The 15,229-nt window shown below is 55.2% G+C and overlaps 1 protein-coding gene across 2 annotated transcripts in view; it reads left to right on the top strand.

Annotated features, from left to right (window-relative positions):
• The window catches only part of IKBKG (inhibitor of nuclear factor kappa B kinase regulatory subunit gamma), an 18,563-nt gene extending 6,211 nt beyond the window's left edge, over window positions 1-12,352 (top strand). Inside the window, exons 4-10 of one of the 2 annotated variants that reach the window (XM_059384878.1) lie at window positions 3,995-4,110; window positions 5,508-5,660; window positions 6,098-6,173; window positions 6,776-6,919; window positions 7,179-7,321; window positions 7,479-7,540; window positions 7,710-12,352. In XM_059384878.1, coding sequence (XP_059240861.1) covers window positions 3,995-4,110; window positions 5,508-5,660; window positions 6,098-6,173; window positions 6,776-6,919; window positions 7,179-7,321; window positions 7,479-7,540; window positions 7,710-7,852 — 837 coding nt within the window. In that variant the 3' untranslated portion in view covers window positions 7,853-12,352. Of the gene's footprint in view, window positions 1-3,991; window positions 4,111-5,507; window positions 5,661-6,097; window positions 6,174-6,775; window positions 6,920-7,178; window positions 7,322-7,478; window positions 7,541-7,709 lie in introns of both variants that reach the window. The other variant, XM_059384877.1, reaches the window with a different exon arrangement.
• The last annotated feature ends 2,877 nt before the right edge of the window (window positions 12,353-15,229 follow it).

Genomic DNA, 15,229 nt, shown 5'->3' with positions numbered 1-15,229 from the left:
ATTGGCAAGGACGCGGGGGGCGCGGGGCCACGTCTGCTGCCAGGATGCAGCGGGCGGCAGCTTCCGGGGCCCCTGGCCGGCGGGGCTGTGGACTGGCCGTTTCTCCCGCGGCCTGGGGGTGACAGCCCACCTCGGGCCCCGCCATCAGAGAAGTCTCCCTGAGCGGTGCTGTCGGGGGACTTGAGCGCGGTCGCGGTCCTGTCAGCCTGGAGCTCCCGCGGGGCTGACTTTGGTCTCCGCACATCCCCGTCCCCGGGGACACGAAGCTGAGAGTGTGGCCCAGTTCGGCCCTGCCAGGAGTCATGTGATCAACAGAGATGGCCTGTCATGGCGCTCGGGAAGGGGTGTACCGGGTGCCTTGGGCGACCCTGACAGGGGACCCCAAACTGGGCGGCTAAGGAAAGAGACCTGTATTGTCTCCCAGAAGCCCAAGAGCGAGACATGGGCAGGGTTGGTGCATTCTGGGGGCCCCAGGGGGAGAACCTGTTCCAGGCGGCTTTCCCAGCCTCAGGCTGTGCCTGTGGTCCTTGGCCTTCTTTGACTTGTAGATTTATTCCTCCGTGTCCCTGTGTCCCTCGGTGTTGTCACATCACCTCACTGTGTGTTTGTATGTCTCTCCTCCTCTTCTTTTTTTTTTTAAGATTTTATTTATTTATTTGACAGATCACAAGTAGGCAGAGAGGCAGGCAGAGAGAGAGAAGGGGGAAGCAGGCTTCCCGCTGAGCAGAGAGCCCGATGTGGGGCTCGATCCCAGGACCCTGAGATCATAACCTGAGCCCAAGGCAGAGGCTTTAACCCACTGAGCCACCCAGGCGCCCCAAGTCAGTCATTTTGTGCCTATTTTGTGTGTATTACAGTCATTGGATCCTCCCCTCCAGCATGACTTGATCTTGATTGTAACTTGATTGTGTCTGCAAAGCCCTGTCTCCTCGTCAGGTCTCATCCGTAGGTACTGGGGGTTAGGGTGTGGACGTATCTTTTGGGCGCCACCATTCAACCCATCCTAGGCTTGAACAGGTAGCCTCAGGGCTCTTTGCTAAATGCCTTCAGAGCCTCCCCTCTTGCCCCACCCACGTTGAGGGATGCTGGCCTCACAGCTGACAAGTCCGTCAGTAGTGGCTATCGGAGCAGACGTGGCTTCGTGTTGCTGGTGACAGCGTCAGCTGGTGCCAGTACTTGGAAAAACGAGTCGGCATTTTCTCTTCAAGTTGCAGATGTGCTTACCCCTGACTCAGCAGCCTCCCAGCAGGTGCACCTGTCTAAAGAGCCTGGCTCCGAAACCTGGGCATGGCGCAGGTGCCCGTCACTGGAGAAGCTGGTAGAAACGTAGGGTGGAAGTTTTTTATAACAGCTTTACTGAGATAAAAGTCACATACCGTAAAATTCATTGTTTTAAAGTACAGAATTGGGGCACCTGGGTGGCTCAGTGGGTTGAACCTCTGCCTTCAGCTCAGGTCATGGTCTCGGGGTCCTGGGATGGAGCCCCGCATCGGGCTCTCTGCTCAGCGGAGAGCCTGCTTCCTCCTCTCTCTCTGCCTGCCTCTCTGCCTACTTGGGATCTCTCTCTCTCTGACAAATAAATAAATAAAATCTTTTTTTTTTTTTTTTTAAAGTACAGAATCCCTGTTTTTTTGGTATGTTTATAGACTTGTATAACCATCATCACTCTCTGGTTCTAGAACACGTTCATCCTTCCCTGCCACCGCCCTGCCAGTAAACCCCGGCCCCATTAGCCAGTACTATGCACCCTCTCCCTCAGCCCCCAGCACTGTCCAGTCTGCTTTCTGTCTCCAGGTTTGCATCTTCTGGGATCCCATGGGATGTGCCCCTCACATCTGGCTTCTCTCATTCAGCATCAAGATTTTGGGGGGGATGCTACTATGTACTTTTTAGGAGTTTTATTTATTTATGTAATCTCTATACCCGGTGTGAGGCTTGAACTCATGACCCCGATATCAAGATTCACATACCTCTCCAACTGAGCCAGCCAGGTGCCCCCAGTAGTGCTGCTGTGAATCTTTGGGTGTGGATGCGTGTTTTCATTACCGAGGACACACCTGGAGTTCCCCTGTTAATTTGAAGCAAATTCTAGACGCCATATGATTTCATCGGTAAACATTTCAGTGTCTGTGTCTAAGAAAGGGCTTAAAAGAGAGATAACTGCAATACCACTGTCACATCTGAAATAGTTAACATTGTTTGGTGTCCTCAACTAGACACAGTATATATATATTTTTTAACTTTATTTATTTGACAGAGAAAGATCATACACAAAGTGAGACACAGGGAGGAGTCAAGAGGAACACTGAGGTTTTTGTCCTGGTAGCTGGAAGATGGATTTGCCATCAGCTGACAGGAAGGGGGGCTGTGGATGGAACTGGCTTCTTGTAGCTGTCGGCCATGCTGTTTCTGAGGGCGCTGCTAAATATCCAGGGGACACGTTGATGTGACAGGCCAAGTGGTGGGGGGTGTTTGCACTGTTCAGTGGGGAGACCTTCGCTGAGGTGCATTCTAGTAAGGACCAGAACACAGTGAGGGGCTAAGCCACATGGGGTATCTGAGGAAAGCCTGTTTTAGAGGCAGGAGGAAAGCATGTACAAAGGTCCTGAGGTAGTGACATGCCTGTCATTTTCAGGGCACACCGTAGAGGCAAATGTGGCTGAAGCTGTGTGAAGGTGGCTGCGGGGTGGGCGGGGAGAGTCATGGTAGGGGCTGTAGGGGCAGGTTATGTGGGCTTAGTAGGGCCAGTGGGAAGATTGGGGCTTTGACCCAAGTGTCACAGGAACGGTAGGGGCTGCTGTACTAGTGTGAGACATTATCTGGTTTCCTGTTGACTGTAGAGTATGGGGGGGTATTATGGGGTGGAGTTGTGTGCCCCCAAAAGGAATGTCCACATCCTAAACCCTGTATTTCAGAACATGATCTTATTTGGAAATAGGGTCTTTGCAGAAGTAATGAAGTTCGGATGTGGTCATACTAAATCCCATGATCGCTGTCCTTAATGGGAGAGAAACAGGCACAGAGACATCCAGGGAAGACAGCCTTGTGATGACGGAGGCAGAGAGTGGGGGGTCCCCTCCAGGCCCCTCAGAAGGCGCCAGCCCTGCCCTTGCTTGCTCCTGGACTTCGGAGCGACAGTACGTTACTGTTGTCTTATGGTCCCCACCTTGCAATCCTTTATGGAAGGCCCAGGAAACTCCTCCAGGTGCAGGAGTGGAGGAGGGCCCAGGTGGAAGTCCCTCCAGCCCCCGGGGAGGCTGGCCGGAGTGGACACTGGCCCACAGGGTCTGTTGGCAGGCCCAGGCGACGCGGAGTGTAGGGCAGGTGGCTGGATAGTTAAGCTGAGGTCCCCGAGAAGAGTCTGTCTTGGAGGTGTGACTTGGCCAGTGCTCCGACCTGCAGGGGTCCGGTGGGCCTGGAGACCAGACCTGTGTCTGGAGATGCAGAGCAGAAGGGCAGGATGGCAGGCGTGCTGTGTGCCTGTGCGCAGGAAGCCAGGGCCAGGGGCATGGAAGGCAGGAGTGGCAGTTTCCTGGGGGCGGGGGGGGGTCTGGCCGTGGGGGACTGAGGCGCCGACTCTGGGCTTGAGCCGCCTAAGGTAATGGGGGACCTGGCCTGGACAGTGCGATAAGGGAGACCGGCCATCGGGTGTTTGGGCAACTCTCGAGTTTTGGCCCTGGTAGAGAGCCTCTGGAAAGCGGCTGGCCATCTTGGCTCTGGTAGCCTCGGCTTGTGGGCGGGAGCGCGCATGTTGACGCTGTCTTCAGGTCCAGCCTCCCTTGGCACCACGTCCTGCCAGGCTCTGTCCTCGTGACTGTGAGGCCACTCTGTGCCTGTCTCTGCAGGGATGGGGAGGCATCTTGGGAGGCTTCTGAGGTGAGCGGTGGTGACATGTCTTTATCCCTGCCCACTGCCCTGGGGCTCGGGGGTGCCAGGGGTGGGCAACTGGTGAGGAGGCATCACTGATAGGAAGTGGCTTTTCTTCACGCAGCAGATGGCCGAGGACAAGGCCTCCGTGAAAGCCCAGGTGACATCCTTGCTGGGGGAGCTCCAGGAGAGCCAGAGTCGTTTGGAGGCCGCCAACAAGGAGCGGCAGGCTTTGGAGGGCAGGTGAGTGGGGAGGGAAAGCCCGCCAGGGCTGCTGCTCAGGTACCCGAGAGGAGGGAGGCATCTTCAGAGCCTCCAGAGGGTTCCTCTGTCCAGGCACAGGGACCACCATCAGAAGGCCCGCTGCCCACGTGCCGCCTGATGGCCAGGTTTGTGAGTGGCCTGCCCAAGTCGGTGGCTGGCCGGCTGCTCCTTGCTGCCACGTGGGCTTCCCGCAGGCGCGATGGGCGGGTCAGGGCACGCCGCGTTCCTGGGCTCTGCTGCCGCCGGGGCGCTGCCCTCCAGAGAGCAAGGCGGGCCCGCCCGATGGCGGGTGCTGCTCTCCCGGCGATGCGTGACGGGGCCCCGTGCTGGGCCGAGTGCTGCGGCCTTTCCCGCAGGAGGGGAGGGGAGGGGAGGGGAGAGGAGAGGAGGGGAGAGGGCGGGAGCGAGTCCTCCGTAGTCTGCGACCGGCGACAGCACGTGGACGTGCTTCCGTCTGGAAGCGGGAGGGAAGGCGTCACTCTGGCCTCGGCCTGCTCACCTTCTCCGTTGTCCCATGGACTCCTCTGTGTCTCCAGCTTTCTGAAATCACATGCATCACTTTTAGGACAATTGGGCGTCTTTTCTGCCTGTGTTTTCCTATGTACATGAAGGAACCCGCTAGAGGCAACTTGGGGCCATTCGTGACACCACGCGGACATTTATGGCGGCACCTGTGGGCTCCTGAGCAGTGTCTGTTTGTGTCCCTCCCCTCACAGTGGGCCCTAGATGTGCTGAGCTGGCCAGCTTGGACACAGAGGCCTTGCTGGGGTCTCAGGGCACTTGGTGTGGCCATTTGGAGAGCTTTCTGCTTCACACACACACACATACAGAGGCCCCCGAGCCCTGGGCATGTCCTGTTGTCCCCCTTATTCCAGGGCCCCGGGCGGACAGCAGCTCCGTATGGCGATGTCAGTGTCAGAAATGTGCTCAGCGTATTTGGACAGGTGCAGAGAAACAGCGAAACCAGTGGCCATTCCCGGCAGCCCCTGTTGCCTCTGCAGTGGGGACTGTGCAGGGCTTTGGGCCAGCAGGGCGACGTGGCCAGAGCCTTGGACTGGAGATCTGGGGAGCTGTGGGGACATAGGAGAGTGGAGCTTGGAGACTGGGGGCTGTGGGTGATACGGCTCCGAGGATGCCGGGCTGTGGCAGCCATGGCCATGGCCAGGCGGGTGGGAGGCTCCTCTTCCAGATGTGTGCCTTTGGGACTGCAGCTGAGCCATTGAGCTTCTAGAACAGGGAGTGGGAGGGAAGGAGTCAGCCCCAAGCCAGGCTCTCTGCGATAGTCCTGTGTTCGGTTAACCGGCTTCCATCTTCCCCTGCCGTGGGCTCGGCCGGGCGCGCTGGGGCCCTGCTGTGACCGTCCCCTTCCGCGCCAGGGCCCGGGCGGCCAGTGAGCAGGCGCAGCAGCTGGAGAGCGAGCGGGCGGCGCTGCAGCAGCAGCACAGCGTGCAGGTGGACCAGCTGCGGATGCAGAGCCAGAGCGTGGAGGCGGCCCTGCGCATGGAGCGCCAAGCAGCCTCGGAGGATAAGTGAGTGGCCCGGGCCCACGCGAGGACACCAGGGCCCCACGGGCCTCCCCGCCACCAGCCCCAATGTGACCCGGCTCTGAGACAGGGATCCGTGCTCTCCGGCCCACGCTCGGGTCCTCCCGCGTGGCCGCAGCGTGGCCCGTAACCGGCGGCCTTCGAGCCTCTTCTCGTCCTCAGCCTCTCTCCCGTCCCTTTCTGCTTCTCACGGGGCCGTTCCACCTGATTCTAATCGGTCCTTGTTTCGACAAACGGTAGCCTTAACACAAAGCGTGCTCACCATGTGCTGAAGCCGGCCCGAGGGCAGAGGGCCTGTAGGCACAGAGGCCCCTGGAGGCCCCTGTGCTGGGGACAGGCGTGGAGGGGGTGGGCTTGCGAGCGGAAGCGTGGTGGCGGAGCACAGGGCGCTTGTTTCTTCAGCGGAGGCTCCTCTTCCACAGGCGGAAGCTGGCCCAGCTGCAGGTGGCCTATCACCAGCTCTTCCAGGAGTACGACAGCCATGTCAAGAGCAGCACGGTGAGCAGCAAGTGAAACCGAGTGCCTGTGGCGGGCACGTCTCCGGGACTGGCCACCACGGATGTGCCTGGGTTCCTCTCCTTGCGGCTGAGAAACACAAGGGCCCAGGGCGCTGCTGCCCCGAATTTAGGACTGTCGGAGTGCGAGTTCCTTCCTGAAGACTTGAGAGAATTGTGTCAGAGCTTTTTCAGGGTCGCAGCGCAACAGCTCAGGGCAGGACATGGGGCAGACTGGGCGGGCCTCTCGGTGCTCTCTCTGTGGGTGGGGACACGCTTGTAAGGGGACAGCATTAGTGCGGGACACCAGCTCCCACAGAGGAGGATGGCCTTGTCCCTGGAGGGGCTGGAGGCAGGCTGTGTGGCTGAGGAGTCCGGGAAGGGAGTGTTGAGCTGGGCAGGAAGTTGTGCCCCCTGACCTCAGAGGTCCCCCCACACCCTCTGCCTTTCCTGTGCCCTGCCTGCGCTGACGCCTGGTGGCCAGCCGGGACTCGTCTCTTGTTGCTTTTGGCTCTTGTCACCTGGGGCAGCCACTGGCCTGGTGGTGGCCCGGCTCCTGCCCTGGGCTGGCTGGGGCTCCCTCACTTTCCCCTTGCCCATTTCTAGGGAATGCAGCTGGAGGACCTCAAGCAGCAGCTCCAGCAAGCGGAGGAGGCCCTGGCGGCCAAGCAGGAAGTGATCGACAAACTGAAGGAGGAGGCCGAGCAGCACAAGGCCGTGATGGAGACGGTCCCTGTGCTAAAGGCGCAGGTGAGGGCGCCCCCCTGTGGCCGGCGGGGCCTGTGAGCACTGGGACCTCGTGTGTCACTGGCGTCTGTGGGCCGGGGCTTCTCAGAAGCCCCTGGAGCCCTCTGTCGGCACTGGCACTCTCGGGGCAGCCTTGCCCTGCACCATGGAGCCTGGGAGCCTGGGAGCTGGACCTCCTCCATGTCCCCCAGCACGGAGAGTCGGACGGGCGGCCGGCGGGCGGCTGACGGACGGCGCACGCGGCCCCTCTTGTGTCTGCCAGGCGGATATCTACAAGGCCGACTTCCAGGCTGAGAGGCAGGCGCGGGAGAAGCTGGCAGAGAGGAAGGAGCTCCTGCAGGAGCAGCTGGAGCAGCTGCAGAGGGAGTACAGCAGGCTGAAGGCCAGCTGCCAGGAGTCGGCCAGGTGGGCCTCGCCGTCCAGCCTTGCAAGGAGCGGGGCCGGGGGCCGGGGGCTGTGGTGGTAGCCACCCACATGTGGCGGCTTCTGAGCTGGCGCTTGTTGCCCCTCGTCCTGCCCCAGCCTGCCGGCTCTGTTGACCAGATGGTTTCTCTTCTCAAAGGATCGAAGACCTGAGGAAGCGACACGTGGAGGTCTCCCAGGTCCCCTTGCCCCCCAGCCCAGGTGAGGGAGCTGCAGGAGGGTGGAGAGGGCAGGGTGCCCTCCGGAGGGTAGTACTGCTGCGGGGGCAGCGGGGCGAGGGGGGGAGGAGCTGGTGGTGGTGACCCCAGAGCTCAGACCCGACGGTCCTGTCAAGTCGCAGCACTCCGTGCCGCCTCCTCTCTTTCCCCAGCTCACCCCTCCTTCCACCTGGCCTTGCCCAGCCAGAGGAGAAGCCCCCCCGAGGAGCCGCCTGACTTCTGTTGCCCCAAGTGCCAGTACCGGGCTCCGGATATGGACACGCTGCAGATCCACGTCATGGAGTGCATCGAGTAGGGGCTGCCTGGGGGGCGGGCGGCCCGGAACAGCGCCCCACGAGCTAGCTCTGGGACCTTCCGCTTCAGCTGCCCCGGCTGCTGGCCCGCGTCTGCCCTGTCGCTTGGAACCCACCGGGCCCGAGGCTCTGCTCTTCTGGTTTGTTCTGTCTGCTTGGACCACTTGTCTCTGGGGCTTCCTCTTCTTCCATGGCCAAGTCCAGAATCACGGCCAGGGCTCTCCAGGAACTCCTCGAGCTGCTGCGGGCAGAAGGTTCTCCTCACCCGTGAGCTCCTGCACGCCGTGGCATCAGGGCACTCGTGGGCCGTGTGCTGTTCCGTGTGGGGGCTGCCTCGCCATTGGATGGCAGATATTCACTCGTGAGGCCCGTGTGGGTCGTTACCACTCAGTGTCACGAGCGATGCTGCGACGAACATCTTCGCGTGTCACTGACGTGTGTCTTTGGGTCAGATTCTTCGAAGCCGCCCCGTGGAGCAGTTGCCAATGGGTGCATGGGGCCCGTGTGTCGCCCCTGCTTCCTCAGAGCCTTGCCCGTGGTGGGGGTGTCCAACCTGTAGGCTTTGGCCATCTGTCCGGCACGTGGCTCTCTGGTCACAGTGAGCCTGAGCATCTCTTCAGAGCTTGAAGGATCCTTTCTGATTTTGCGGTTAATGGCTTGTTTGTGTGTTTTGCCCATTTTTCTGTTGAGCTGTTAGTCTTCTGCTCCTCAGTGTCTTTGAGCTCTTTGGTCATTAGTGGGACTGGCTCTCATGTGTGATAGAAACTGCACGTATCTCCTCTTGCTCTGCGTCGGTGCAGGTGGGTTTTGGACTTGAAGTCTGTCATCTTAATGTGGCCACGGTTCTCCACCTTTCCTTCATGGCCTGGGGTTTACTGTGGTTGTGACGTTTCTCACGCGCACGCTAACACCCGAACCCCGCAGCGCGCTCTTGTCCTCCCTGAGCGTGTTGCCGCCTGGCGTGAGTGATGGTGGCTGTGATTCGTCATGCTGCAGAGGCTTGCGATGCTGTTCCCTGCTCCAGCCCCAAATGCCCCAGCCTTGGGAAGGGAAGCCCCTGGGTGACCATGGGCAGGTTACAAACACTAGAGGGCTGCTTACTGTTGTTTTGCAAGATTCTGGATGTTTCCTCGATGTCAAAGCCAAGGGCATCAAGCCTGCCGTTGTCAGGCAAGGACAACAGAAGTATGCCACGGTCTCCCCGGGTTGGGAACGGGATGTCACTGAAGGCGACCTGGTCAGCAGCTGGTTCTGAAGACGAGCCTGGGCCAGGGGTTTGCTGGGTGTGTGCAGGCAGCTGTTCCATGGGAAGGTGTTTAAGGCTTCCGGGTGCTGTGTCCCAGTCCTGACCCTGTAGTTTTTCTGCAAGAGCACTTTTAGTTTTTGGGAAGGAATGTGTGCATTTCCCTTGGCTGCTGTAGCAAATGACCGACTTGGCTTAAAACAAGTCATTCTTTCATGGTTCTGTAGTCAGGGTGCCTTGGAGGTCAGATCAGTTCCAGGCCTCTCTCCTGGCCTCTTGGGGGTGGCCCCTGCTGTTCTTGGCTGGTGGATGTGTTGCCCCAGTCTCTGCCTCTGTAGTGACACGGCCTCTCCTTCTTCCCGTGTCATCTCTCCTCGTCTCTTAGAAGCACACCAGTCACTGGCTTGGGGCCCACCCGCGTCATCCAGGATGAGCTCATTTGGAAATCCTTTATCTTCATTAGATCCACAAGGACTCTTTCCAGCTCCGGTCATAATCCCAAGTTCTGGCATTAGCTCATGCCTGTATCTTTTGGGCCACTGTTCAGCCTAGCGCAGGGCCATCTTCTGGAGCACATAGTCTAGGACACAGGCGGAGGAAGAGCGGGGTCTCCAGGGCTGGCCGCTCTGTTGAGGGACTCATTCCCTGGGGTGGTGGTGGCTGCTGGGTGCTCCTTGCAGGCGTGGGGACTGCTGCTGCTTGGGACACCTTGGCTCCAGCTGGCCACCGCTGGGTGGCCATGGGCAGGAGAAGGAAGGTTGCGGGCCACGGTGGGACGGGGTCGCAGGCCCATTGGGCGCCCCGGCTGTGGAGGGAGGGGCTTTGTGCTTTCTGAGGGGCATGGACGAAGGCGTGGGGGGGTCCTCCGCGGACTGGCTTCCTCTTCAGAGGGAATTGAAAGGAGGAGGATGGGACCCAGGAGCAGTGAGAGAGGCCGGCGTTCTCTTCCTGGGGCACTTTCCTCAGGTCCTGGTCGTGGCGCCCCACCACGGCGGCCAGGAGCTTGGACGGGTGTTGGTGCCCGGGCCCCAGGCTGAGTCAGGGTCTGCTCTTCTGAAGCGTCCCCTCCTGGGCTGCCCGTGCCCCCTGCCTCCTTGTGGCCCGTGTGGGAGCAGCTGTACACTGGACAGCCATGACTTTCCAGCGGGCCACTCACCTAGAAACCCGGGATTCCGCTTTCTCCCCTGCTGGCTTTCCTTTGGGCTTCCAGAAGGAGTGGTTGGATCCTTTCTGTGAGGGGAAGCAGCCTGCCTACCTAATGATCTGTGGCTCCTTGATCTTCAGCACCCTGGCTTTGGGAGGCAGAGACCGAGAACTCGAGGCACAGCCTGCCAAAGCCCAAGTCATTCTTGCTGCTGGGACCACAGCACGGGCTGTTACCCGCCGGCCCACGTGGCCAGAAATCCGGGGGATCCCAAACGGCACCGTAAGAAAGCGGTTTTCCGTCGCTGGTAACTGAAACACAGACTCCAGCTGCATGGAAAGTGATGGGGGGCAAGGAACAGATGAAGCCTGGCGGCCGGGTGTGAAGGGCTGGGGGCTGCTGCGGCCGGGAGAGGCAGCCTTGCACCATTTGGGTGGATGTGGCTGGTGGGGTTGCCTGTAATTACGGTTTCCTTTTGTATTTGCGTAGTTGCTAAGTGACTCTAATTTGCATGTATGACTCTGATAGGTAGAACAGCCTGTTTGTTCAGAGTCCGCCTGGCTGGCTAGCGCGGCCCGGAGGTGGTGTCTGCTGGGGCCGAGAGAAGCAGGACTGGCTCTCCAGGGGGACGCCTCAGGTGCCTGGTGATCACTGATGTGCTAGGAAGGGAACAGGGCTGAGCCGGAGCTGCCGGGGTCCCACATGCCCAGGCGGGGTGAGCGGCAGGCAGGGCTGCGGGGCCGCGGAGGGTGTGCAGCGTCCCTGGGCCTCCCGGGGCCTCAGTCTCCACGTGCAGGAGGTGACAGCAGAGCTGCGGCTGCCCTGGAGGGGCTCCTGGGAGCTGGCTGAATTCTCATCTGGTCTCCCAAGCACGGGCGGGGACAGCGACTCCGGCAGGTGTCAGTAGTAGTGCTCGTCAGGAGGGACCGTGTGCGCGTGCCCGCACATGTGTGCATGTGGGTCCTCGAGATTGTTTTCGCACCTCCTCCTCTGAAGCTGCTGTTAGTCTAGTCCAGATGGCAGATCACGTGAGTGTGTATTTTTATGTAGTGGCTTAATTATTCTTTCGTGTAACAGCTGAGTAGTGAGCATGTGAACATCGGGTTTCTTTCTTTTTTTGAGTATTTTTTTTAAGTTACTCTGCATTTCAGCCACTCTGGAAAACGGTATGGAGATTCCTCAAAAAGTTGAAAATTGAGCTACCTTACCACCCAGCAATCGCACTACTGGGTACTTACCCCAAAGATACAAATGTAGTGATCCAAAGGGACACCTGCACCCCAGTGTTTCTAGCAGCAATGTCCACAATAGCCAAACTATGGAAAGATCCTAGATGTCCACTAACAGATGAATGGATAAAGACGATGTGGTTCATATATACAATGGAATACTATGCAGCCATCAAAAGAAAACAAAGTCTTGCCATTTCGAATGACATGGATGGAACTAGAGGGTATTGTGCTGAGCGAAATAAGTCAATCAGAGAAAGACAATAATCATACGAGCTCACTCCTGAAATTTAAGAAACAAAACGGAGGATCATAGGGGCAGGGAGGGAAAAGCAAAACAAGAGAAAACCAGAGAGGGAGACAAACCATAAGAGACTCTTAATCTCAGGAAATAAACTGAGGGTTGCTAGAGTGGAGGGGTGTAGGGGGATGGGTGGCTGGATGGTGGACCTTGGGGAGGGTATGTGCCATGGTGAGTGCTGTGAAGTGTGTAAGCCTGGCGATTTCACAGACCTGTACCCCTGGGGCTAATAATACATTATGTGTTAATAAAAAAAAGTCATTCTGCATTTCTAGAGCTCTGTTTTATGTAACAGGTACTTTAAGTAGTAAATATTGTGTCTATTAATACACATCCTCAGGGTTCCACCTCCTTTACTGTTCATTTTCTTCTTTTCCTCTTTCTCTTGTTATTTGTTGGAAGTCCTTGTTGAAGAAGGAAACAAACTTCCCTGTAGTTTTCGTGAGTAATAAGCAGCCCTGGCTATCAAAGCAAGTAGCCTGAGCCCCACATCTGGCTCCACACCTAGCCAGGAGCCCACTTATTTCTCTCTCTCTCCCTCTGCCCCACCACTGCCACTTTCTCAAAAATAAATAAATAAAATAAAGTAAAATAAAATAAAAATGGCCTCTGATTCTTCAGTGTCTGCTGTCGTGGTATTTCCATGATCTGATTGAAAGGTCAGTTTCAGCGGTGAGCTTGCATCTTAACAGCAGTGAGATTTTGCTTGCGAGTTTAAAGGCACAGTCTGCAAACATCTGTTCAGTAGGGTGCTGCCCGGGGCAAAAAAACTAAGACAGATGTGCTTCCAGATGACCGATTGCTGTTTAACATATAATTGGAGTATATATAAAAGATGAACTGAAAAGCTAGGAAAATACTTGAAATCTTTCCCTATCAAACGTTCCCTCCTAAGCTTCGATATTCTCTTTCAACAAAGGAAATCTCTTAGGAGAGTATTGATGCCTGGACCAGGAGTTAGAGAAGCCTGGGATTTTTTTTCTGAAATTGAGTGAAGTGTATTTTCTTCTTCCTTTTTTTAGGTTTTTATTTGAGACAGCGTGAGTGGGGGCAAGAGGTAGAGGGAGAGGGACAAGCATACTCCCCGCTGAGCAGGGAGCCCGATGTGGGGCTCGATCCCAGGATCCTGAGATCATGACCTGAGCTGAAGGCAGAGGCTTTACCCCACTGAGTCACCCAGGCGCCCCAAGAATGTTTTTTTGTTTATATATGTGGCATTAAATTGTCATCCTTAAAAATATGTTTATTAGTAAGATGTGAACAGTGGGATTATTAATAACATTAGCTTGAACTCCCCCATTAAAGGATCCTAAGAGAATACTATGAATAATTGTATGCCAACAAGTTAGGTAACTTTGATGAAATGGACAAATTCCTAGAAACACAGACTATTAAAATGGATTCAAGAAGGAATAGAAAATCTCCACAGACCTATCATGAGTAAAGAGATTGAATAGTGCTGTGATCTGAATGTTTGTGTTCCCCTAAAATTCGTATGTTGAAACCCTGACCTCCCAAAGGATGGTATTAGGAGGTCGGGCATTTGGGAGGTGATTGGGATGAATGGGATTAGTGCCTTTAAGAGGCTCCAGGGAGGGCGCCTCGGTGGCTCAGTGCGTTAAGAGGCCCCAGGGAGCTTGCTTGGGCTTGCCCCTTCCCTCACATGAGGATGCCAGGAGAAGTCTGCAGTCAGGAACAGAGCTCTCACCTGACCATGCTGGCCCCGCGATCTCAAATTTCTAGATCCAGAACAAATGAGAAACAAATTTCTGTTGTTTATAAGCCACCTGTCCGTGGCATTCTGTTAAAGCAGCTCAAATGGACCAAGTAAATCAGTAATCAAAACCCTCCCAAAAGAGAAGTCCTAGACGGGATGGCTTCATTTAAAGAATTGACACCAATCCTTCCTAAACTCATTCAAATAATAGAAGAAGAGGAAATACTTCCTAATTCATTCTATGAGACCTTTCGTGAGCATTACCTTGATGTCAGAGCAAGACAAAGACATCACAAGAAAGCTAAAGCAATATCCCTTATGAATGTGGATCCAAAGATTCCTGACAGAAAATGCATCAGACATAACTCAACACCTGTTTCGTGATAGAACACGCAGAAATCTGGGATTAGAAGGGAACTTTCTCAACATGATAAAGGGCATTTGAAACCCATGACTAACATTGTACTCAATGACTTTCTCCCTAAGATCAGGAATAAGGTAAGAATGACCACTTTTGCCACTTCTGAACATTGTGCTGGAGGTGCTAGCCACAGAAATGAGACAAGAAAAAGACAAAAGACATCCAATTAGGCAACAAAAAGACACATAAGACCTTTATACTGGAAAGAAAGAAGTGGAACTATCTCTGTCTGCAGATGGTGTGATCATACATACAGAAAATCCTAAGGAATCCACAAAAAAATGTTGAAGGTAATAAAAATTCAGCAAAGTTCAGGATGTTAAGATCAACATGCAAAATTGGTTGTGTTTGTATCTACTAGCAATTTGAAATGAAATTAAGAAAACAGTCCTATTTAAAATAGCAGCAAACAGAGCAAAATACTTGGGAATATGTTTAGCTGAGGAGGTACAAACTTGTCTGCTGAAAATGACAAAACATTGTTGAAAGAAATTAAAGATGATCTAATTAAATAAATAGCAGATTTGTTTATAATAACCAAGGGCTGGAAACTACCCAAATGCCCATCAACGGTAGAACAGATAAACCATAATGCCATAGATAGCTGACAAGAAGTTCAGTCGCATGACATGTGAAATTGTCGTTGTGGGATTAATGAAATGAATGGGGCAAGTCTATCAGACGGTCCAAATCTGTTCTGATCCTGGCTGGGGTTTGGTGCCATCTAGTGGCAGGTATTGCTGTGGTCTAAAGCACTGATGAAGGTTCTGGGTCCCATGGCTGGGCCAGTTACTATGGGAATTCCCCAGTTAGCTAGGACTTGTTTTATTTACTTGATCTGGGGATATTGGGTTGGGAGAATACGGGGCGGACCCTCCCTCCATATTGCTAACTGAGACAAAGTTATGTGCCTACCCTTCCTGATCCGCTGAAAGCAAAAACCTTAGCCTGCCTCTGTTTGACAGTGGAGGCTGGGCAGGGGAGGGGAAGCAATAACCAATAGGGTTATGTCTGATTTTCAGCTATTTAAGGGCTAACTGTGTTATCAGGTTGTGTTTCCTGTTTATATTCTTGTGCTGCTATCATTTATTGGGGTACTATACTGTAGAGGCAGTAATGAACTGGGTGTGTATAGCTACATGCCAGCTTGGCTGAATCCTTCTGAAGCCTTTTATTGTGAAATATAACACATATACAGCCAGTTGCACAAAATCAAACATCGTCATAACTTCAGAACATCCCTTGTACCTTGTCCAAACTATGACTCTACTTCATTCCTAGAGATAACCACCACCCTTTTATGTTACTCTTTTTTTCTTTGTAG

The sequence above is a fragment of the Mustela nigripes genome, chromosome X (genome assembly GCF_022355385.1).
Source record: "Mustela nigripes isolate SB6536 chromosome X, MUSNIG.SB6536, whole genome shotgun sequence".
NCBI lineage: Eukaryota > Metazoa > Chordata > Mammalia > Carnivora > Mustelidae > Mustela > Mustela nigripes.
This window is presented reverse-complemented; position numbering and strand designations above follow the sequence as displayed.